General features: G+C 41.9%; 1 protein-coding gene across 1 annotated transcript; it reads right to left on the reverse strand.

Moving 5' to 3' along the window:
- Nucleotides 1–2,497: 2,497 nt before the first annotated feature.
- On the reverse strand, nt 2,498–20,945 carry LOC125299634 (ankyrin repeat and SOCS box protein 2-like). Its single transcript, XM_048250990.1, has 10 exons — nt 20,859–20,945; nt 19,717–20,010; nt 19,207–19,314; nt 13,785–13,957; nt 7,039–7,194; nt 6,699–6,944; nt 6,392–6,563; nt 5,671–6,238; nt 3,211–3,364; nt 2,498–2,728 (listed from the first exon to the last, which is right to left on the reverse strand). The coding sequence occupies exons 2-10, from the start codon at nt 20,001–20,003 to the stop codon at nt 2,580–2,582; spliced, it is 2,013 nt and encodes a 670-aa protein (XP_048106947.1). The 5' UTR covers nt 20,004–20,010; nt 20,859–20,945; the 3' UTR covers nt 2,498–2,579.
- Between the last annotated feature and the right edge of the window lie 2,367 nt (nt 20,946–23,312).

The following is a 23,312-nucleotide window of genomic DNA, read 5'->3' on the forward strand; positions in this document are numbered from 1 at the left end:
CACCTGTATGCTAAATTTGAGTGTTCCTTTCATTTGATTTCATCTGGTGAATGTTTCACTTTCTAAATTTTATATCTCACATAGAACAACAACAAATTTTATTTAAGACAAGATTTAATCGTGACATGAAGCATGTAACAGCATGGAATCTTTTTATATCATGCAACCATTTTATACTGTAGGGTCTTGTACAGTGCTGTGGTGTAGTTCCCATTTCAAAACCAAACTGAAATGCATGCCAGATGGCCAGAATTTTGCCGCTTGAGTAGTTTTGCACCTTCCATCAAAGTAGTCAAACAAGTTGTCTTCAACCTCTACACACTGTATGAACGGCTTTTCCAGGGAGTTTACCTAAAGCTACGTACAGTAGGTACAAATACAGTAGGTACATATACTGTACCTGCTGTCACTGTGGGGCTCGGCACCTGGGCTTCTTTATACTAGCATCTTTGAGAAGCTGTTTAACTGGAACTATCAAATTCTGAGGTGTCAGAGGTGTCTTCTTGAGTTTTGCTCTTTTCCTCCATAAAGTTTGGCCTTCTAAGCCAAATGCTAGTCTGATGTCACAGCTGTGGTGCTCAGCACCTGTGCTGCTTAAAGGAAAATTCCGGCATTTAGCACTTTGAGTCCCTTTTCTGGTTTGTTTTGGATGAACTAGAGTGGTGGACACCAAAATTTTGACGATTGGTCCTGTCTCGACTTTTCTGACTCGTTTTGAATCGCCTTTGACTAGTCAGAGTGGCTGCCTAGGCATGCTGAAACATGTCCTAAAACAACCCTTAACGTTGATTTTCAAAACTGTGCAACTCACCGAGTTGCCTTGCATAGCGCCACCAATTGGCAAGAGAAGGAATGTGTTTTTTCCACTTCTGTTGGATATCACAATCAGATGCATCAGATTAATCAGATTAGGTGTACATGACATCCAAACATCCCATATGCCTGTCTGGCATAGCGCCACCAGCTGGCCAAAGTCAGAATAGTTTTTGGAATTTATTAACAAAATATTAATTAAATATAATTATTTTGATGATATTCACATGTGTAATTTCCATGCCTAACATAGCACCACCATCTGGTCAACCTAAAAGTGTATCAGAAATGTTCTTTGCTTAAAATGAATGGTTTGAAATTTCACAGGTTAATATATATTATGATTATGATGGCACCCAATGGGTCTGCCTTGCATTGCACTCCCACCTGGCCAAGCGAGTAAATGTGCCAGAAAATAAAATGCAAAAACAAATAGCACACGCATCAAATATGTACATTTCACAAATGCACCATGTCGGTGCTTTGTTGGATTCCAAAATGTCACGGGTTGCGGCCCGCAGGTGCTCAGGCCCGCCATTGCCGCTTGCAGCTATATTTATTATATTTATTATTATTATTATTATTATTATTAATAATATAGTAATAGTAGCAGTACTTCGCCTATGCTTCGCCCGAATATAGTCCCAAATCAATACCTGCCTAGGAGATCACCTCGTCTTAATCTGCATTGCCATTTGTACTCGTTGTGAAGACGGGAGCCAAAAGAAGTAATTAGGGATTTTTTTTGTTGGCTCACTTTTATTCATGACGTATATCTGGCTACAAAGGATTCCATTCACTATGCTAAGCTAACCTAGCGGGGGCGCTACCGGACTACGATAATGCATGCAAATGTTTTTGCTTACTTATCTAACTGTAGGGGAGACGGTGATTAACCCAATTTTATAAAACGGTGGCTTGTTCCAAAATAATTCTGTGTATTTACCAATATTAAACAATTAAAGAAACGGTTCATACAGAAAATAAAAGGCTTTTGGGATGTCAAACTTTCAAGACGTGAACTGACTCATGGCCCTTTCATCTACGTTGATGACAGTTTTGACTATTAGAGTGCAAGTTTCACAGCAAAGCGAAAGTGATAAATTGAAGGTAGCCTAGCCTACAACAAGGTGGGGACTCTGAAATTCTCTGTTGAAGTAAAGGATAATATATTGTTTGCCGGTCATTATCGAAAAATAAGTCCAGACAGGGCGAACAGGACATTGACGCGCAGCGAAGCATGACAGGGCAATAGTTTAAGGGAAAGAAAGGGAAAAATAAAGTACATAAAATAGAATAGTTAAAATACATAAATCAGAGAACATAGCAACTTCCTATTACTGGAACACAGCTCCTGTAACAACAAGTTAACCTTCTGCTTCATCATCACACCTCCAGTTAGGCTGTTGCACTTAACTTAGCCATAGACCAGCTAACCCAAAAATCCTTGGCCATTAGAGAGGCCATTCGACAGGTTATTAGTACTTTTGCAAACCGTTGTCCGCTTTTGATTATCTATCGGCACACAACCAGCAATCCCTTTTATTAAATTCACAGATTTTAGTCATCTCTGAACTTCAACTACAGTAGTAGTTAGCTATAAACGTAAATACTGTGGAGCGGAAGACAGATTCTGGCTTCCGCTCTGAGGCAACAATCAAACAAGATCAGAGTTCGGGAAAGATGTAGATAATCAAGCTTTTGTTGGTTAGATTATTGACTGACAGTCAGTGCTTAAGTTAAGAGACACACACATAAACACTCAATCAAAGATTCTCAGATTCTCCGTTGTCGTAGAATAGGTACTTGATGAGTCGGCCAGGCAGAGGAAGGCTTGTCATTCTCCTCAGCCTCTGACATCCCACCAGCTGGCGGATCCTCAGTCGGCACAGATGCATCAGGAAGAAGGATGGCTCTGAATGTTTTAAGGACATTTTAAGATCACCTGGCCTCATTCACCAATATCTTTCTAAGAATGTTTCTAAGAAAATTTACTCTTAAGAAGGTCCTAAGAAAACTCTTAAGCAGATTCACAAAGGTGCTCTGGGATTCAGCATAAGAACAAAGCTGCGACCAATTCTGAGGTTTAAGAACACCACTGCAAAATGAAAGTAAATTGACACACACATGATCATTGCAACACACAATAGAAGTCAAACTCCAGTAGAACTGACTTGATATCCAATCCGAGTATGCAACATGTACAGCATTTTGGTGTATGCAACAAGCTTTGCGAAACCCAGACACCTTTAGCAGTCACTTTTAGCAGTCACTTTTACATCATATTTTATTGAGCGACACTTGTCACCTGGACTATAAATTGGCTTTTAATATGGTGTAGTTAATCTCAAATGTATGAAACGGTAAAGTATCTGGAAGGTAACTCATTGTACTCACTTGATTTTTCTTTGATGTACACCCACTCCTTGCTGCTCTCAAGAATTTCTGTGATTCTAGAACACAGTTTCACAGGACCAGTGTAATCAAGGAGACGGTCAAGTATAGGTCCTGCACAATAGGTGTAAAGGGGATCTGCTATAATCTCACAGAACTGTACAGAAAGGATAAAAGATCAGTTAGGAAGAACTAAAATCCACTTATTCACCCAAATACAATAAACCACTAAAGATATACGCTCACTGGCCACTCACAGGTACACCTGTTAAACTGCTCACTAGCACAAATATCTATTTAGCCAATCACATGGCTGCAACTCAATGCATTTAGGCATGTGCTGAAGCCACTTTGAACCTGGCGTAGTTATTGGTACCAGGCAGGCTGGTCTGAGTATTTCAGAAACTCCTGATCTACGTAAGGGATAATGTATTGTCCACCGGTAATTATCAGAAAATAAGTCCCGACAGGGAGAACAGAACCCCGACGCGCAGCGGAGGTATGGTAGTCATGAGTTGTTGCATCCTATTGCGTGCAGAGGGAATTTGAAAGACAACCGTTTATCCCACCCCTCGGATTGAGCACTGCGAATGGTGAGTTCCCAGACCCTACATCTTGATGTGGGTCTGGGTTGCGAGCACCAGTCGTCATAAATCTGGGAGTGGTCATTCTTCAGCACAGTGTTGACGTCAAAGCCCGCATTGATGAGAATCTCCAAGATATATTGTATAGTCAGATTTGAAAATAACGTGGCAAAAAACTATTGAAGCCTAATTTTTCCTCCTGTTTTTCCTCCTGTAACAAAGGTCTCCAAATCAGTGATTTACGCCTATCTGCTCCGCCGTTTACCATAGACAAAAACTGGTATTGTGTTTTCTGAATCCTTACATTCAGACATTCAGATGACCCAATATCACATCTCTGCATTGCTAGCCTTCTGGTTGGTAGCTCATGATAATTTTGTTTGTTAAAACCATCTCTTAATGAGATAAAAAAAAAAAAAAAAAAAAAATTTTAGTTAGTGTATTCATATAATATGTAATTTGCCACCGCTGTAAAGTGCAGGAAAAGCTTAAAAATTAACCTTGAAAGTACATAAAAAGTGCTTGAATTTGATCTCTGAATAGGTGTACGAACCCTGAGAAGGCAAAACGCAGTACTAAGGTGTAACTAATAAAGTGTATATAGTTTATAGTATAAGCATATATACTCTTTTGATTGTGTGAGGGAAATTTGGTCTCTGCATTTATCCCAATCCGTGAATTAGTGAAACACACTCAGCACACAGTGATCACACAGTGATGGCGCAGTGAGCTGCCTGCATCAACAGCGGCGCTCGGGGAGGGGTTAGGTGACTTGCTCAAGGGCACTTCAGCCGTTCCTACTGGTCGGGGTTCGAACCGGCAACCCTCCGGTTACACGTCCGAAGCGCTAACTAGTAGGCCACGACTGCTCAATAAGTGGACAGTGAGTGTACAGTGCTCACCACAATTATTGACTCGCTTGGTATGAGTAAAAAGGGTCATAAAAATCATCTTTTTCATCTTGTCTTTTATGACATTTAATTACAGATGCAAGTGCATGAAGTTTGCTAAATGCTACTGGTATTTTGCTTGTAATCATACTCTAAAGAATGCTCAAGGTGGTTTGGCCTGCAGAGGATGATTATACTAAAACGAATGTTGCTGCTGTTAACTATGATGTTGTAGGACTGTTCTTTTTTTAAGTTAAATGGTGTTGTGAACTCTTTGGAGCGGGACATGAAAAAGTCTTGCCACATTTGACTCCGCCAACCAAGAATGAGTCAGCGTTTGATCTTACAGGAAGACATTCAGCACGTTTTCATGCCGGGAATAAACCGTTTTGAATCAGTTTATTGCCCAAATTTCGTTTATGTCAATATTCCGTTTAACCTGTTTACAAGAAAGTAGAATGTCACATTTTGAGCATATACCTGTTTATATAGCAATCAACATTATTCCGAATAAGTCAGCGACGCATAGCTCCCAACGTCACAACGTAAATCTCCGCTGGTGGAATTCCCTCTTTTGGCTGTACAATATTTTCAGGGTCTTCCACCTGTATTTCAATTGTTCAGGCGTCGATAGCCATTTATTGGCTGCATGTAACCGTGCTGAGTGTTAGTTCACTGAACATAAAATGAAGTCATGGTTCTGTCATGGTTGCTTCACCTCACTGTGTGTTCACTGTGTGCTCAGTGTGTTTCACTAATTCACGGGATCAAAAGAGTATATATATATACTTCAGTTACTTCATCTAAAACCCCTGTGAAAACCTTTGGGATGAGCAAACGATGAGACTGCACAGCGAAGTGTAGAGCACACATTGTTACCTACACCAGGTTATGAATAGCATCCATTTCTAATTATACACTGGTATAAATATTGATATTCGTACTGAGGGGAAAATAGCCTTTGCCAAAAAAAAGAAAATACTCATAACCTGTGCAACTTCGCTCTGAGGAATTTCATCAAGGTCCAGCTCATTCCTAGTAGTAAGCCGGCTCTTGATTGGAGGATGTGGGCTGCCTCCATAAACACATGAGAAACAGGCGTTGGCATCACATCCATTGTCCAGCAGGAACTTGAACATCAGTGTGTGCTTCATACAAAAGAGCAGAGCTCCAGGAAAGGTAGTGGGGAGTGTTGGCACGCAGGCATTCACATTGGCACCGTACTCCACCAGCAAAGACACCATCTCTTTATTTCCCTGTCTCACGGCTACCAGAAGAGGGTTGAAAGCATCCAGATTGGGGTCAGCGCCTGCCTCCAGCAGCATGGAGGCTGTGTCTATGTTGCTGTTGCGTATAGTGAAGTGGAGGGCTGAGCAGCACCAGTCGTCATAAATCTGGGAGTGGTCATTCTTCAGCACAGAGTTGACATCAAAGCCCGCATCGATGAGAATCTCCAAGATATCCTCTCGGTCATGTTCTGCTGCAAGGTGGAGTGGACTAATGGCACTTTCTAGCCTGATCACTTTGTCCGTATGTGGAATCAGTAAGGACACGATTCTGCCCAAAGACAGACAGAATGAAAGTTATAAACATGATAAACTATGCTGTATTCAGATATGCTGTATGCAGATCAGATAATTGACCTTAAACTGCACTGTTGCTAATTTTCGGAAAAAATGATTTTCAAGTTCTGAATTCAAAATGACCAACCTAGCATGTCCATTCTTTGAAGCAATGTGTAGAGGAGTTAGTCCTGCTTTGGTTGTTTTGTTCACATTTGCTCTTTTAGACAGAAGCAGCCTCACCACCTCTTCTTGGCCATTCTTGGAAGCTTCAAATAAAGGTGTTGCTCCATCCCTAGCTTGACAGTCAGTATAGGCTCCTTAGAAATGTAAATGAGAGAAGTTGTTATAATACATTTGAAAGGCAATACTGTATTTCACTTGTCTATTCGAGAAAAAGCCCGACCAATTTTATCATGGACAGCATGTGCGATCTAAATACTGGTGAAACTAACCATGTTCAATGAGAAGGTTCAGTACTTCTGTGCATCCTCCCTGGGCAGCCATGAATAGTGGTTCAATGCCGTAAATGTTCCTGGCTCTTATGTTTGCTCCAGCTGTCACTAGAAGCTTTCCCATGCGAAGACTATTGTGTCGCACCGCTTCATGTAATGGTGTCATTCCTTCTGCGTTGGCATGTGAGACCTTGGCTCCAAACCTCAGAAGAAGCTCCACTATTTCCTCATTTGCATTTTCACAAGCTGGAAAGAGTGGATTTGTTCAGAGATAACAGATTAACATGTCTTTCTTGGTATAGGACTGATTAGCTTCTCAATATTTCTTTATAAGGGATACCTGTGTAGAGAGGTGATTCTCCTACATTGTCGGCTGTATTGGGATCTGCTCCTGCCTCAAGAAGACACTGGACACACAACGGGTTTTTGCTGGCAGCAGCCAACACTAGAGGTGTCTGGCGCTTGTTGGTACGTTTGTTGATTAGTTTAGGAAAGGCTTTAGTTGGTATGGATATAATAAAAACAGAATTATTAATGGCAAGTCAGATGGACAATAGACATGGCCGTCTCTCAAACACAAGGAACTATCCTTCAAAGCTTTTCAAGAAATGTACGTTATCGAATCTCGTTGACACACCGTTCCCATGTTAAGCATCCTTCAAATTCTACCAAGGACTTAGGGGGGAATTCTCCCATATGCGTAAAGGTGTGTAAGTAAAAAACACCAACCAACCCAAAAGGACACATGTTACCCCGCTGCTCATCCAGCTACACTGACATTGGCTGACACTCAACTGTTTAAAAACAGCACTCACTGATGCACTTATTCCTATTGTACTGTACCGTTTTTAATTGTCCTAAAATTGTTGAGAGAATTGCTTTAAAAACTTAAACTGTTTACCATGTTGTTAGTCGCTTTGGTTAAAAATGTGTCAGCCAAATGTAATGTAATGTAAAAATAACGCGCAACTACGCGCATTTCTTCCCTCGGCTTAAATCTGTAATTTATGCGTGATAGAGGGAGTTACGCGTTTTGGGAGGAGGCGTTTTGCGTGCATTCTACCATGGCTTAAGCACCTTTCCAGCTACGCATTCCGGAGGGCTGTATTAAGGTTGAGCGCCACTACGTTGAAACAGCATATTGCTCGATGTCGGCAGTAGGCCTAGTTCTAAATAGCCTACATGTAGGCTACACAGAACGTTACAAATTAACATTGCAGTATCAAAATTGGTGGTTAATATGCTGATACATGTACAGCTTCATGTTTCCCCCCATTACAGTGTCACACGGTGGCATATTTCCCGACATTTCCTTATCCATGAGGCTACATTGTTAAATAGGGAAAACCCTGTTATAATCACCCACTTTGGGTATTGGAGCTTACCGACTGTGCATCTTCAGTTTTAACTTGACGTAAAATCATAATCCCAGAGCCTACTTCCTTCGAATCTTTTCTTTTCAATTTGACTGAAGTTATCCATACATTTGCACAGACGTCTGGACTATTGTCGAGCAGTGCTTATATTCGCCTGTCTCTTGATTCGTTTGTAATAGAGGCTGATATTGTTATCCCAGTCTTTCTACTGTATTCGAAACTGCAGGTGTCAGTCTACAGCTTCGTTAGCATAGATAAATTGATATTATAAGAAGCAGCTGATATTGCAACTTTCTTTTTCAACAGTGAGTTTCTAAATTATGCATCTACACACCTCAAGCACATCTTGACTCTTTATAAACAAACCTCAAAGCAAAAGTGACATTTTGTGAAGTAAATTTTTTGTAAGGCTATGTGATGACACCATTTTACTGTGGGCCTTCGCTATTCAGTTCACCATGCTTACATTTTCAAAATCAAAGACTTGGTTTGTGTTCTTTCTGGATTTACATGGCAATCAGAAGGTCAATGGGAAGTCCACATTCCACGTTTTCATATCAACCTAAATTAACGAGGTGGCCGGTAGTGTTTCTATTTTGAATAAATCACGTTTTTTTTTTTCTTAAGGCCGCCTTGATTTTGAACTTGCAACACAGAGGTGCGTATCTGAAGTGCATAAAAAAAGCTTACGCGCGATTTACGTGCGAATGGGAGAATTCCCCTCCATAGTCCTTACTTTCACACAATTTTCAAGGATGGCTCTGTGTATCCTCAGCTTGCTTGAAAACACCCATAATCCTGTGCGCACATTTTTGCAGTCCACTGTTTGCAATTTGGGGCTATAGCGTATACCAGGTAAAGCTCTGTAGTGGTTTATCAAAAATACTGTCTCCACTGCTTATTTGATGTTTTTAATGCTGAAAAAGACCCTGGGTCAATTTTTGCCATAGTTAAGCTTACACTTTAATGGTTTAGTTGCCTGTGCAGTTCTAGCAAATTAATCAAAGTGTATAATTTCTTTTATTGATGTGGGAGTATGAAAGTGCCGCATTCATTGTTTTTCAAAAAGAAGTGGGGCAGGAGGTATGAATTTCAATAGCGCACACCTGCAGCTTCCTGCACACTCCAGTGTTTACCCTAGAATTTTTTCCAGCAGCGGTGCTGTTGATCGTAGGAAGCCCCCCGCCCCAAAAAAAGAGAAACATTTGAAAAAAATGACTCCTTAAATTGTGACTTCTGGTGGATATTGTGAAAGAAATGGACAGATTGAGTTACAAATTATGACATAACCATCAACACAAGCATGATTATTGCAGTACGTGAACAGGATTATTCATGTTTTTCTTTCACCTTTTTCATTTACATTATTAGTATTAGCCACTGTACAACTGTACACTGTAGGCCACTGTACAAACTATTACTATTTAGAATATACAGTGCTGTGCATAAGTTAAGACATTTATATATAATGTATTTATTTACGATACATGATGCATTAAAAATAATTGATGTCCTATTTTTTTTTAATTAAGGCATTAAGACAAAAGGCAAAATATGTTTTTATTCCTCCCTTTAGTCAATTTCAGCATGGGTGTCTTAACTATATAGACTGTGTATAAACTATATAGACTTCTCTTTCATGCCATTACACTGTATTGGTGCTGTGCAAGTCGAATTGATTGCCTGTCACTTTAATGCCGTGACGGCCCGTGACGCTGGCTTGATTCTCACGGTTTTTAAGCTAACTTAGTAGCGTTGTTGTGCATGGTGCATAAGAATATGTGGATGAAATTAATTATGTTTCCCATGTCATTTGGTAAAATAAATGGTCAAAAATTCGAAGAAAATTCACTTGGATTATAGCAGATAAGTGTCTTGTATCGTATCTATAATTTTGATGAGCTCTACAGGAATTACAAACTATCAGATGTAAATGCTTGCGTGCACATTGTGCCCGAGCCCGACCCGGCCCGACACATTAACTGCAATTATGAGCCCGAGCCCGATTTAAACCCGACATTTTTTAAATACGTGGGCCATTATAACTGATGTTCTCAACTACAATTCCGAGCTGTTTGAGCTACAGAAATCCGTTTAGAATTATATTAATGAATAATGCAATAATGAAGAATGTAGGCTAAACTATGTTTGTTTATTCAGAATGGAATGGATAACAAATGAATCCGAATGAAGAAACGTAAGCCACTTACAACGTAAAAGTATGTCCCTGCAGCAAAACTCAAGGCATTTCTCTGTATGCTTGGAGAAGTACGGAGCCCCGGATATGTCATGGGGGAAAAAAATAATAAGTTGTGGCCACGAAATAGCAATTCGTTCCCACAAAGTACTAATTTGTGGCCACGAAATATTAATTCGTTCCCACGAAATAGGTAATTTGTGGCCACGAAATATTAATTCGTTCCCACGAAATAGTAATTTGTGGCCACGAAATAGGTAGGCCTATAGGCTGTGCACTGGACAGCTGGATGAGCAAATCAAGTGCAACTCCTCAAACAGGAACAGTCGCTGTCACACAATATACAGGGATAGTATGGTAGAGTGCTATTTTAGGCTGGGAATGAAATACAAAGACATTTTGAAAAGCCTGGCATTGGAGGGATTCATTATTAGCGAGAGGCATCTCCACAGACTATTAAGAGCCAGGTCGCTGCACCGGTGTAGGTACGACTTGAACGTGTCTCTCTTGTTTGTGTTTTTTTATAAGGCGGCCGTGAACATTTCCATTAAAACATGCATCAGATAGCTGGAGGTGAATCTTCATTCCCCCCCTCCTCACTCTCACTTTTTCCCCATCCTCATCTCATCTCACGCCTTCTACCCACACACCCATCACTGTTCCATTTCTTGTTATTATTTGCATACGCCGCGCGCTGATGAAATCATATATCGGGCACTTCTATCTTTTGTAAAACGTCGCGTCGCAGAGGTGCGCTGACCCGAGGACCTGTGCCGAGATAGATGGACGGTCAGGAGCAACGCCGAGGCTGATGGAGAACCGGGACAAATGAAACACTTTTTAATGAAACGTAATTTACAAAGACATTGTAGAACAATGAAAAGTTCATATTTTGTCACTAGCAACCTACATCTGTCCTCTGTCAAATACAGTTGCATTTACAGCTCTGAACAAAACCGTTCAAGAGTTATTTAAGGAGAAGTCGAACGTGCGTTATGTTTCATTCGTCCCTCCTGGCTGGGACAAATGAAACAGCATGGGGGACGAATGAAACATACAGCTTAAATTATGTAAACTTCCCACAACTTCAATATTTGACAACATACCATGAATGGTACTTCAAGTATGTGTTATTTTAGATAGATTGCTGCTGGGCTATATGTCTTGGTTCATGTCTGTTAACAACTCATTGCTGTCATGGTGATATGTGTATTTCACGGTTATGGAAATAGCATGCACTATGCCATTAATATAGCTAGAATAATGCATGTTTCGAATTATATAATGTTTCTATAGTACAAAATGTTATTTCACTCTGTTTTTATGTGGTTAAAGCCACCACACATCCAAATAAGTGCCCTTCATGACCCACAGGCTGTCAGTCTCCATAGGTTAACATGGCAAAAATACCTTAGCCCCAAATATATTTGCATCTTTCTAAAACTGCTTTTCCATGTCTCACCTGAATAAAATATAGTATAAACACAGATACGTGTGCATTGACTTAGAATAAATGGGGTTTACTGCCTGGTCGGGACAAATAGGTGTTTCAATCGCCTCCCCATAGACATTTAGCATTATAGGCTGTTTTGCATCCATTACAAACAAACATGCAATGTGAACGTCTGGGATTGGGGAGAGCACTAAATGCTCTACTGAATAAGCATGAAGTCAAACCTTTAAATGAAAAACACTCACTCCACACTCCACACAACAATCAAAAAATAAATAAACCGCTAATGAAGTAAACTTGTGACCATCAGAAATCGTTTATCGCCTGTAACTCCGTGATAACAGGACGTAACAGAATGGCATTTGGCTGAGCAACGGAGGTTAATATGCTCTATGTTTTGTCCAAATGATGTCTGTCTATCACCGTTGCACTCGGAGAAAACCGGAATGTTTAATTTGTCCCCCGTTTCAATCGTCCCGGTTGTACCCTACTGCAAACCAGAGAATTGAGAGCTGGTGGGGAGTGATGAGAAAAGACACGACAGGCTTCTACTGGCGCTCGATTTGCTCACCCAGCTGTCCAGTGCACGTTAGACTATACATATTTCGTGGCCACAAATTACTATTTCGTGGGAACAAATTAATATTTCGTGGCCACAAATTACCTATTTTGTGGGAACGAATTGCTATTTTGTGGCCACAACTTATTATTTTGTGTGAACGAATTGCTATTTCGTGGCCACAACTTATTATTTTTTTCCCCATGACATATCCGGGGCTCCGTAGAGAAGTGACAAAAGAGGACATTGAAGGCTGGCTATCATTATTTCTGCCATGGCAAGCCTGCTTCATGTTCATCTTAAAGTCTTTTTGATGTCATAGGTGAACATCGTGCGCACTTAATGCACGCAACAAAGCATACCTGACAAATGCATAGCCTACCTCCGACTTTTCTCCAAACTTGCTCGAAGTTATTTCTCCTGTTTTCATTTTTTTTCTTTACATCGTCAAGTTTCACGTTGCACTTAAACTACACAATACAGCACAGCAGGCCCGGTGTGATGCATGCGAGTGGAGAAGCTGCGCATGATACGTGTTGCGCAGATGACATTACAAATGACATTTTGTAACTCTGAGCCTAACTTGTATAACTTTGTATACACTTGTTACTTAGGCCTACTTTGTTAAATATATAATATTTCTGAGTCTGACTATGGCATAGCTTTAGCTCCCTACCCAAGTAGGCTAATGATTAAAAACAAAAATGCTTGATCGAGGACCCGGCCCGAGGATAGTGGCTGGAAATATCGGCCCGACCCGGCGGGTCAAGTTCGGGCTCGGGCAGAGAATCTAAACTCTAATCCTATTAGCCTACTCAAATTCAATTAAACCCACCAATAGGCTAGCTAGACCTTAGTTTCACAGCCTAGGTATGTTAGCAACACAGGGCTTGAAAGCATTGCCTGTATCACAAACAAAAACGAAACAATGCGTGGATTTATCTGGGAATAGGTAGGGGTGAGCTATCTCGCTGGCGTGTTTAATTTGGTTCCTTGGTTAACATAATGTAGGCTACGTTTTTTTGCACAAAATTGCGTCTGCTAATAAACATAAACACAAACAAGCGTGATCTCCTGTGGAATCCCTGACTGCGCCTTCAACGTTAGCCTACTATTATTTGTTGACATGAAACCTGAACGAACGGCAGCTGTTCCTGAAGTTCACTTGCGTCTATTTTTTTTTTTTAATTAGGCAACTCTTTTTGCAGTGGCGCTTGAATTCCCGGAGCGGCGCTGCACCGCTGATGAATACATTGTAGCGGAAACACTGCACTCAATAGTCTGTCCATTGTGTGTTTTTCCGAATGCTAGCAAGAAGCCTTGCCTTGTCTTTGAAAAATCTGATTCAGCAGGACTCTGTTCTACCAATAAAGGAGCCTTGAGGATCCTTGACTTTGAGAAACAGCCTGTATGTCACTGATGCAGATGTACTAACATACAGAACAAGCATCCCAGAAACTGATCATTGTATATCGCCTCAAAAATGGTCTCTTACTCGTACCTTTTATTAGCACTCTCAAACATTCCTCATAACCATAGTATGCAGCTTCATGCAAATGTATCCAGCCGTTTTTGTTTGGTGTACTCAGAGCGTCAGAAGGCTGTTCCTGCAATACTTCAAGGAGTTTTGGTGCATCATTCCTCCAGATGGCTGATTTTACAGCAGACATGTCCCTGTAAGATCAAACTTAAATTCTAGTACTCACTTCTCACTTTTTTTTTTATATATATTACTTTTTATTCAACAGTTCAAGATGGAAGACATTAAATTGTGTTTTCTATCTATTGTTTCTTTAGATCAGACATGTCAAAGTCAAGGCCGGATTCGGCCCGCGAATGAATTATCTACGGCCCCCGGGATGATATTTGATTAGTATTAGAAACGGTCCGCAGGCCACAACCGCCGGCTGCTGTTTTGCGCATCAATACTCCATTCCCCACAATGCAACGGTAGCCCACGAACTCACTGCGGCGCCGCAAGTGGGCCTCGGCTTCATTATTCATCAGTATTCAGTCAGGGCAGATGTCAACTTTCAGCTACCCCCCTCCCCAGTGTTGTGCCTGAACGCGTTCATTGAACGAAAGTCACTCGTTCATATGTATTTTGAGCGAACGTGAACTGAACGTTTATTAGGCTACTACTGCCTGATGAACGTTACTGTGCGTTCATTCTGGTGTCTGTGAACGGCACGCTCTTTCAGTTTAACTTCGTTAAATAGGGTGCCAGATTTCTACAGAGCCTTCCACGCGAAAACCCGGCTAAAACACACCGTAAAAAGGCCTTAATATGGCAGCATGCAGCAGGTCACTTTGTCAAACTATGGGCCGCGGTCCGCAATGTGGACAATGGTCTGCAGAGTGAAATTATTCCCGGGCCATCGTCTGATAATTTGCTGCGCAATTGGTCAAGGAGCCGCGGACAGAAAAAGAAAACAAACATTTCTGCAATTAGTAGGAAATGAATTTGGTGTCATCAAACATAGAGGCATAGAATTAAGTCGTAGTATGAGCGTTTATTCAATGCATGCGTGTGCACTTTGGTTGCAAAGCTAAGCTAAGCTTCAACCTATGGGAAATATAAGTATATATACTTTTTTGATCCCGTGAGGGAAATTTGGTCTCTGCATTTAACCCAATCGGTGAATTAGTGAAACACAAACAGCACACAGTGAACACACAGTGAGGTGAAGCACACACTAATCCCGGCGCAGTGAACTGCCTGCTTCAACGGCGGCGCTCGGGGAGCAGTGAGGGGTTAGGTGCCTTGCTCAAGGGCACTTCAGCCGCGGCCCACTGGTCGAAGCTCGAATCGGCAACCCTCTGGTTACAAGTCCAGAGTGCTAACCAGTGGGCCACGGCTGCCCCTAAGGCTAATTATGAAGGATAATTATGAAACGACATTTAATAGAACGACGTGGATTTATGCAACTTCCATAAAAAACAGAGCACAGGATATATAAAACACTGTTTGGCATTAAGTATTAAAGTCAGCCAAAAGCTATTAATTAGTCTTAGTTAAAGATAGTTAAAGATCTACAGATAGATAGATAGATAGATAGATAGATAGATACTTTATTGATCCTCAAGGGGAAATTCAAGGGTCTCAGTAGCATACAGAAATAACACACAACATGCACTTACAGCAGAAATGGTAAACATAAGTATAAGTATAAACATAATAACTAACTAAACTACACTGTACAATAAAGACAGTAGAAGATAAGACAGATAAGAAAACTAACAAAACTAAATACACTATATAAGTTAAATTAAGAAAGTCCAATGTGCTTGAGGGTGATCAAGCATAAGACGCTTGTAGTGACAGGGCCGGGACTGGTGAGGTGCTAAAGGGAGTGAGTGTCATGGTGAAGGTGCAAACAGTAGTCCAACCATATTTCTTAGTTATGTGTGCCTGGCAAGGTGCTCAAGAGAGTGAGTGCCATGGTGGAGGTACAAAAAGTAGTCCAACATTAGTCCAACAGTGCAAGAGTAAGGTCTAGAGACCAGCATAAATAATATAGACAAAATAGGAGAGTAAAGTGTAATGTAGACAAGGTAAAATAAAAAAACTATTTCAGTGCAAGAACAGGTTGAGGTAATAGGGTTATAGCCATTCATTCATTCAGTATTGTATCAGAAGCCTGACCGCAGCCATTGATCATGTGTGCTAATATAGCATGAAAAACAGTGTAGCAGTAAAACAGTAGTGAAAACATTAGGCTGTGTACAATAGTACACAGTAGTAAAACAGCAGTAAGCAGTAGTGGGCAGTCAGTACTCAAAAAACATGGACATGGAGAGGGTGGAGAGGCAGACAGACTAAGCAGAGAAGTCTATCTCTCCTCTTCCCTTTAGTGAGGCATTGAACAGTTCAATTGAACAGAACAAATGACTTCCTCAGCCTTTCAGTTGTGCATGGCAGTGAGCGAAGTCTCCAGCTGATCAAGCTCTTTTGGTTTTTGATAGTGCTGTAGAGCGGATGACATTCATTGTCCAAGATGTTTGTTCAGGGTCCTTTTGTCAGATATTGAAGTGATGCACTCCAGTTCAGCTCCCACTACAGAGCCAGCCTTCCTTACCAGCCTGTCAAGTCGCCCAGCATCCCTCTTCTTTGTGCTTCTTCCCCAGCATACCACTGCATAGAAGAGGGCGCTGGCCAAAACAGACTGATAGAACATCCTGAGGAGCTTGCTGCACACATTGAAGGACCGCAGCCTCCTCAGGAAGTACAGCCTGCTCTGTCCTTTCTTGTAGAGTACATCAGTGTTGGCTGACCAGTCCAGTTTATTGTCCAGGTGGAGACCCAGATACTTGTAGGTGCCTACCACCTCCACATTGACCCCATCAATGGAGACTGGTAGCAGAGCGGGCTTAGACCTTCGGAAATCCACCACCATCTCCTTGGTCTTTGAAGTGTTTAGTTGAAGGTGATTGAGTTTGCACCACTGCACAAAGTCCTCCACCAGGCTCCTGTACTCCTCCTCTGGCTCATCCCTGATACACCCCACAATTGCAGTATCATCAGAAAACTTCTGCATGTGGCATGACTCAGTGTTGTAGCAGAAGTCAGATGTGTACAGGGTGAACAGGACTGGAGAGAGCACAGTTCCCTGTGGCGCTCCGGTGCTGCTGATCACAGTGTCAGAGAGGCAGTTCTTCAGTCTGACGAACTGTGGTCGCTCGGTCAGGTAATCTGTAATCCAGGTTACCAGGTGAGCGTCCACACCCATCTGCAAGAGCTTGTCTCCCAGTCTGAGGGGTTGGATGGTGTTAAAAGCACTTGAGAAATCAAAGAACATGATTCTCACAGCACTTTTCCCCTTGTCCAGGTGAGAATGTGTCCTGTGTAGAAGATAAGTGATGGCATCATCCACGCCCACTTTCTCCTGGTATGCAAACTGTAACGGGTCTAGTGCATGGCGTACCTGGGGTCTGAGCATACCTAAGACCAGCCGCTCCATTGTTTTCATCACATGTGATGTTAGAGCGACAGGCCTGAAGTCATTAAGCTCGCTGGGGTGTGGTTTCTTGGGAACGGGGGTGAGACATGATGTCTTCCACAGTGTTGGAACTTGTCCGAGACGTAGACTCCAGTTGAACATGTGCTTCAGTGGCTCCCCCAGTTCAGCAGCACAGGCCTTGAGCAGCCTTGGACACAGTCTGTCAGGCCCGGCTGCCTTACGAGGATGGAGTTTTTTTAAAAGATAACTTACTTGGTCCGCTGAAATGATGGGGGGGATGAGGGGAGTGGAGGGTGAGGAGGAGGAGACTGATGGCCATTGTTGCCGCACTGCTCGTGGTCACCATGTGGGGGAGAGGTCATCAGCAGTGATGATGGAGGGGGGGGGCAGCATCTGAGGTCTGTGTGTCTGATGGCTGTTGACTGAGGTCGTTGTCACCTCTTTGTTCGTGATCGCCATGTGGGGGAGGGGTGCAATATCCAGTGATGGTGGGGGTGAGTGTTGCCCAGGGGTGAGTGTTGCCATGAGGTGGGGTGGGGGCTGGGGGATGGGCAATCGAACCTGTTGTAAAAGTGATTCAGCTGGTTCGCCCTGTCCAGGTCTCCCTCCACAGAGCTGCTGCTCTTCTTAAGGCCAGTGATAGATTTCATACAGTCCCACACCTCCTTCATGTTGTTATCTTGCAGCTTCTGTTCCATCTTCCTTCTGTAGTCCTCCTTAGCCTCTTTCAGCTTAATCTTGAGTTCCCCCTGTACTCGCCTCAGCTCTGCCATGTCCCCCTCCTTAAACGCCATCTTTTTCCTATTGAGAAGGGTCTTGACATTACTGGTTATCCAAGGCTTGTTATTTGGATAGCAGCGTACAGTCCTTGTGGGAACAACAATGTCCATACAGAAGTTCAGATAGTCAGTAGTGCAATGTGTGACCTCCTCTAAGTCCTCTCCATTCAGTAGCACACTCCAGTCAGTGGACTCAAAGCAGTCTCTCAAAGCCTCATCCGCTTCCGGTGTCCACTTCTTGAAGGTGCGAGTGGCAACTGGTAGCCTCTGAACTTTTGGCTTGTACATTGGCTGCAAATGAATGAGGTTATGGTCCGACTTCCCCAGTGGGGGAAGGGGGGTGGCACTGTAAGCATCCCTCACGTTTGCATACATGAGATCTATTGTCCTGTTTTTCCTAGTTGGGCAGTCACACAAGCTGGTATTGTGTCTCCTGAATCCTTACATTTAGGCATTCAAATTAAATGTAATTAAATAACATATAAATATTATATCAGTGTATGATGCTTGCATGAGGGAAACATCCCAAAACAACGGCACCCATATAACTGCTGTTGTTTTAAGAAGTATTTCTCATGCAAGCATCATGCAACAATGCAAAAACAATTAAACTATTGTAGGCCTAATTATATTTTACATTAGTAAAGCAGTACTCTGATGTGCATGTTTTCACAAACTTTTGTGAACAATCTTAGCACTTTAAACATTGACTGTTTTGAAGTGCATGTATAGCAATATAGTATAAAAATAATAATAATTGTGATATCATTATGATAATTTAATGGGGGGTGGGTTCATGTAGGTGGGCCCTATGACCCCAAAGTATGCCTTGACTGGGCCTCAAGTTTGAGAAAGGCTGATGTAGACGACAAAGCAGCAAGGAGGCATCATATGATCATTTAAACAAGTTTACATTTGTGCAAACTTTGCCCGCACTTCAGTCACAGTCATTATTCATTTAATCATTAAATAAAATACAGTACACGTCTTGGTTCAATAGGTTACGTGCAGTCATTTTAATATGTTTTACTAAACATTGAACCAGTCCGGCCCTCGGCTTGTAGCAAATTTGTTTTTTTGGCCCTCTAATGTTTTTGACTTTGACATCCCTGTATTACAACACTCTCCTCATTGAATACTGTACATTTGATTTGAATAATGGAAATTATGCAGGTGTCCTTACTCCATTGGTTTCAGTCTAACTTGCAAACCTCCATTTTTGCTTTTCGTCCAAGAACACACCCTCACTCCGTCTCCAGCACAGTTATATGAACTCTCCGTCCGGTTTTGGCTAAACAGAAATAACAGTGTGCCAAAGATATAAAGTCAGCCTTGACAACAGGAATTGTGCAATCGCTAAGCTGTTAAAGGCATCCAATGCAGTGTTTGGGTTCTAGGGCTCCCCCTAGAGTTGCAGAGTATTTATATTCTACTTAGCCATTGTAAATTTAGCCTCACCTCCCAGACATCGGTACATGTGCATTTGTTTTGAAATAGAAGCCAACAGCCAAATTGCAAGTTCTCCGGATGTGGGGCACTGCCAGCTACTGTAGGTATGTGATTCTCCATGTTATCATCAAATGACTTTGAAGCTGTATATGATGGTAAAAAAACTTGCATAGGATGCCTTTAAAATCTATAGCATTTCGCTATAGAGTTGTGCATATGGAACAGTTGTATATCTGAGTATCACCTGGGGTGATTGGCGGTTTGATGTGGATTGGCAGCAGGAGGGATGTTCTGAGTGTGTAAAGCTGTTTGTCTCTGAAATGTTGGCATGGCTTCATGCTCAAAGGGCATAGGTTGGCTTGCTGCAGCTAGTGAATAAGATGACCTCTGTGAGTGCTCTGAGGAAGGGCTGAAGATATCACTCAGGTTGCGTTCAATGGCCAGCTGAATCAGTTCACCATCAGATAAGCTGTAGATGCTGTAGTCCTCGAAAGCTTGATCAGCTGTAGTTGCTGCTGCCATGGAGTCCATGATGAATCTGGCAAAGAGATTAAAGTGGGCTCTCTGTCCAATAGTGAAATGAAAGGGCATGCAATCATATTATGTAGCCAGGTCTAAAAGCTCCCATGTTCTCATGGTCAAAACAGACACAAAACATTGGACCTTACTGGCATTAAGGCTGATATTTATGTGATTGACCTGGCGATTCACTTGTGAATGCAGTACAGAATAATGCAATACAGTAAAAAGGATGCAGGATGCCACAAGAAGCACATCACCCCCTTGTTTCCATTTAGTCAGAACTTAAGTATAGCTATGGGTTGCACTGTTTTATATGTTTGTTGTACTGTGTTTGTTGTACCAAGTTCCAAATCAAGCCAACTTAATTCATAAGAGTTTGTTGTCACTGACACTTCTACATTTGTATGTCAACTTATTTTGAGAACTATCAAGGTTCAGACTGTTAAAACTATTTATTAGTGTTGCAGTTTAAACTCAAATATTCTCAATATCAGTATCAAATTAGAATGAATACAATTATGAACAATAAACTTTACAGAGAACAATATTAGGTACGCCAACATTTAACAGAACAACATTTAGGTCAATTATAATGTCCGAAATTGAATCAATAAGGGTAGGTATCTGTTGTTCATAGAGAAAAAACGTTGTCAACAAGGGGCATTATCTATATCTATTTTTTGTGATCTTACTGTTACGGCACAGCAAATGGTCTGCCATGGTCAACCTTGATACAGTTAATTTAAGTATACAGCCACAGGGGATACAGGACAGATGAATGATGTAGCATTGCATTGTGCAATCTAAACTCCAGTTACTTCCAAAAAGTGTAGAAATATTCAAAAAGCTAAAATATTAACTTACATTTGATGGAACCTTCTCCCTCCTCCACAGTTGCTTCTCTCTCCTCCACAGTTGCTTTCTGTCTTATGCCTGGGTGTCTCTGGGAGTCTTGAGTGTGTTATTCGATCCTTAAGGACCATTTAATATGAGATTTATAGTTGATGACCTAGTCCATTTGTTTTTGGTCCTGCTTTACATAAACAAAACTGATAGAACTGCTGACATTGGCATAAAACACAAGGTAAAATCATTTTGAATAATTTCTCAGTAGTAAAAAAATAAAAGACAAAGTAGAATAAAGAGGCAGATTCAGCTTGGCAGTTAGACAGAGAACAGTTTGGTCTTAAGTCTCATTTAAAACTGCTATAATTTAATAAAAGCAGCAAACTGCTTCACCATGTTTAGTAACTGTAGGAATATGGGCAAGGCTAGAAGGTTACTGCTCATGTCTGACAAAAGGTCCTCTCCAATAAACAAAAACAGTGCTTTGTTTTGTACATCACTGGAAGCCAAAGGATTAAGAAGGGTGGTCAGTTCTTTTAAGATTATCCATTTTTGTATCACCTGAAGCTGTTTAATAGTCTTTTTTGAACAGTCCATTGTAATCCCTGCTGGAGATAAATGCATGAAAGCCTGGCATGTTTTGGTGGTTTGACAAAAGGTGGTAAAAAAGTGATTTAGTTATCGCTTTCATGTGGCTGTTGAAATTTAGATCACTGTCAATTAATACACCAAGGTTGTTTTTCAATCAGACTACACCAGGGTTCAACCAGGAAGAGTTGAGACCATGGAAATGTGCACCCCAACCTAGTGTTTGATAAGAAAAGCAGTTATGTTGACTATCCTGGATGTAAGACATTGGCAGTAGTTTGCAAAATTGTGCAACCCCCTGCCAGGGATGAGATGTCAGGTGTGATGTTAGTGACAGCCAAACTAAAGTCCTGGTGGACATAAAGCATGTTACAGGTTTTCAAGGGTAGGTGCTTTTTGCTCCATCATTGCAGCAGCCCCATCATGCCCAATTCACACTGGATGCGTGGCGCCTGTGTCTCGTTGCGTTACACAGCTGACACAGATGCCACGCACTAACACGCTAACTAACACGCACTAACTCACCAACATCACACCTGACATCTCATCCATGGCAGTTTTGTGTGCGGATTTTTCTTCTATCCTTTATCAATTCTGCATTTAAAGGCACACTATGCAGGTTTTTTAGCTTAATATGCAAGTTTCTTAGCTTAATTTACCAGCTTCAGAGTCATTGGAATGACTTTTTTCGGGTTGAATGGTGGCCGTCTCGCTTCCCCCTAGCGCCTGTGAGCGGAAAAAACACCCTTGCAACTGTGGGCCGGCGGGCCGACGGCCTCAGTGTCAGGAAGTATAACGAGTGTAACAAATTGCTTTACTGCATTCAAATACACATACACGGGGGTCATGTGGGACCGACAGGCGCGATGGTCAGAGAATTCTGAGCTCTTCACAAATCCCCAAATTTAGTCAAATTTACGGGCTCCTTTGTTTTTCAATTTGACAGTAATCGACGGCGGAGGAGTAACAGTCTAAAATATGTCGAAAAACAAGATTAAGTTTCCATCTCCAAATGCTTCTCCCAGTGAGAAACGTCTGAAGCCAGCCACGGATGCTAGTGGCAATGACACGATCCTGCTAGCACTTGAGCAACAACAAGCCAGAATGGAAGCTATGGTGGAGAGGGTTCTTCATACCGAACTTGGCAGTGTGAAAGACTCGGTCAATGCATTACAAAAGGACTTGGTGGAACATATGACAGCGATGAAAGGCCTTGGTGAGAAGGTGGACCACATTCAATCAGAAACTAGGGGGCTGAAACGAGATTTTGTTACCGTCAAAACGGATGTGGAACAGCTTCAAGAAAAGCTAGCAGAATTGGATGATCGTGGTAGACGGAACAATGTGAGGCTAGTGAATTTAGCAGCTAACAGAGAAGGAGGAGATGCCATTAGTTTCCTGCAGGAAATGCTGCCTAAATGGATCCCCTCTCTTGGAACAAAAGTCGTACAGATTGAAAGAGCACATCGAATCTACTCCACTACGGCCAAAAAGCCCAATCGTCCTCAAACCCTCATATTCAAAGTCCTAAACTACCAGGATCGTCAAGCCATTTTACAGGGTGCCAGGCAAGCTAGGAGAGGCAACGCTCCTATCATGGATGAGGGCAGGGAGCTACTGTTCTTCACCGACTACAGCAAGTACACCAGCGATAAGAGGGCAGCGTTCAAAACTGTGCGGAAAGACCTGTGGGCGAAAGGGCTATCTACTTTCCTGATTTACCCTGCTACCCTACGAGTTTCCTATCGAGGCCAGGAGCTGTCGTTCGCGACAGCACAAGAAGCGGAGGAGTTCAGCAGTGAGCTACCCAACCGAGCGAACACCAACTCCCCGAGAAGGATGCTAACATTCCCTGCACTGAGCGGGGACGGCAGGGATATGAAC

Source organism: Alosa alosa, chromosome 8, assembly GCF_017589495.1.
Source record: "Alosa alosa isolate M-15738 ecotype Scorff River chromosome 8, AALO_Geno_1.1, whole genome shotgun sequence".
In the NCBI taxonomy this organism is placed as follows: Eukaryota; Metazoa; Chordata; class Actinopteri; order Clupeiformes; family Clupeidae; genus Alosa; species Alosa alosa.

Excerpts from the sequence above, each read along its gene's own strand:
- LOC125299634 (XM_048250990.1), bottom strand. The coding sequence starts at position 20,003 with ATGGACTCCATGGCAGCAGCAACTACAGCTGATCAAGCTTTCGAGGAC. Across the intron at positions 6,239-6,391 it reads TCAAAGAATGGACATGCTAG|AATCGTGTCCTTACTGATTC; the intron begins GTTGGTCATTTT and ends GTCTTTGGGCAG. Across the intron at positions 3,365-5,670 it reads CTCAGAGCGAAGTTGCACAG|TTCTGTGAGATTATAGCAGA; the intron begins GTTATGAGTATT and ends CTTTCTGTACAG.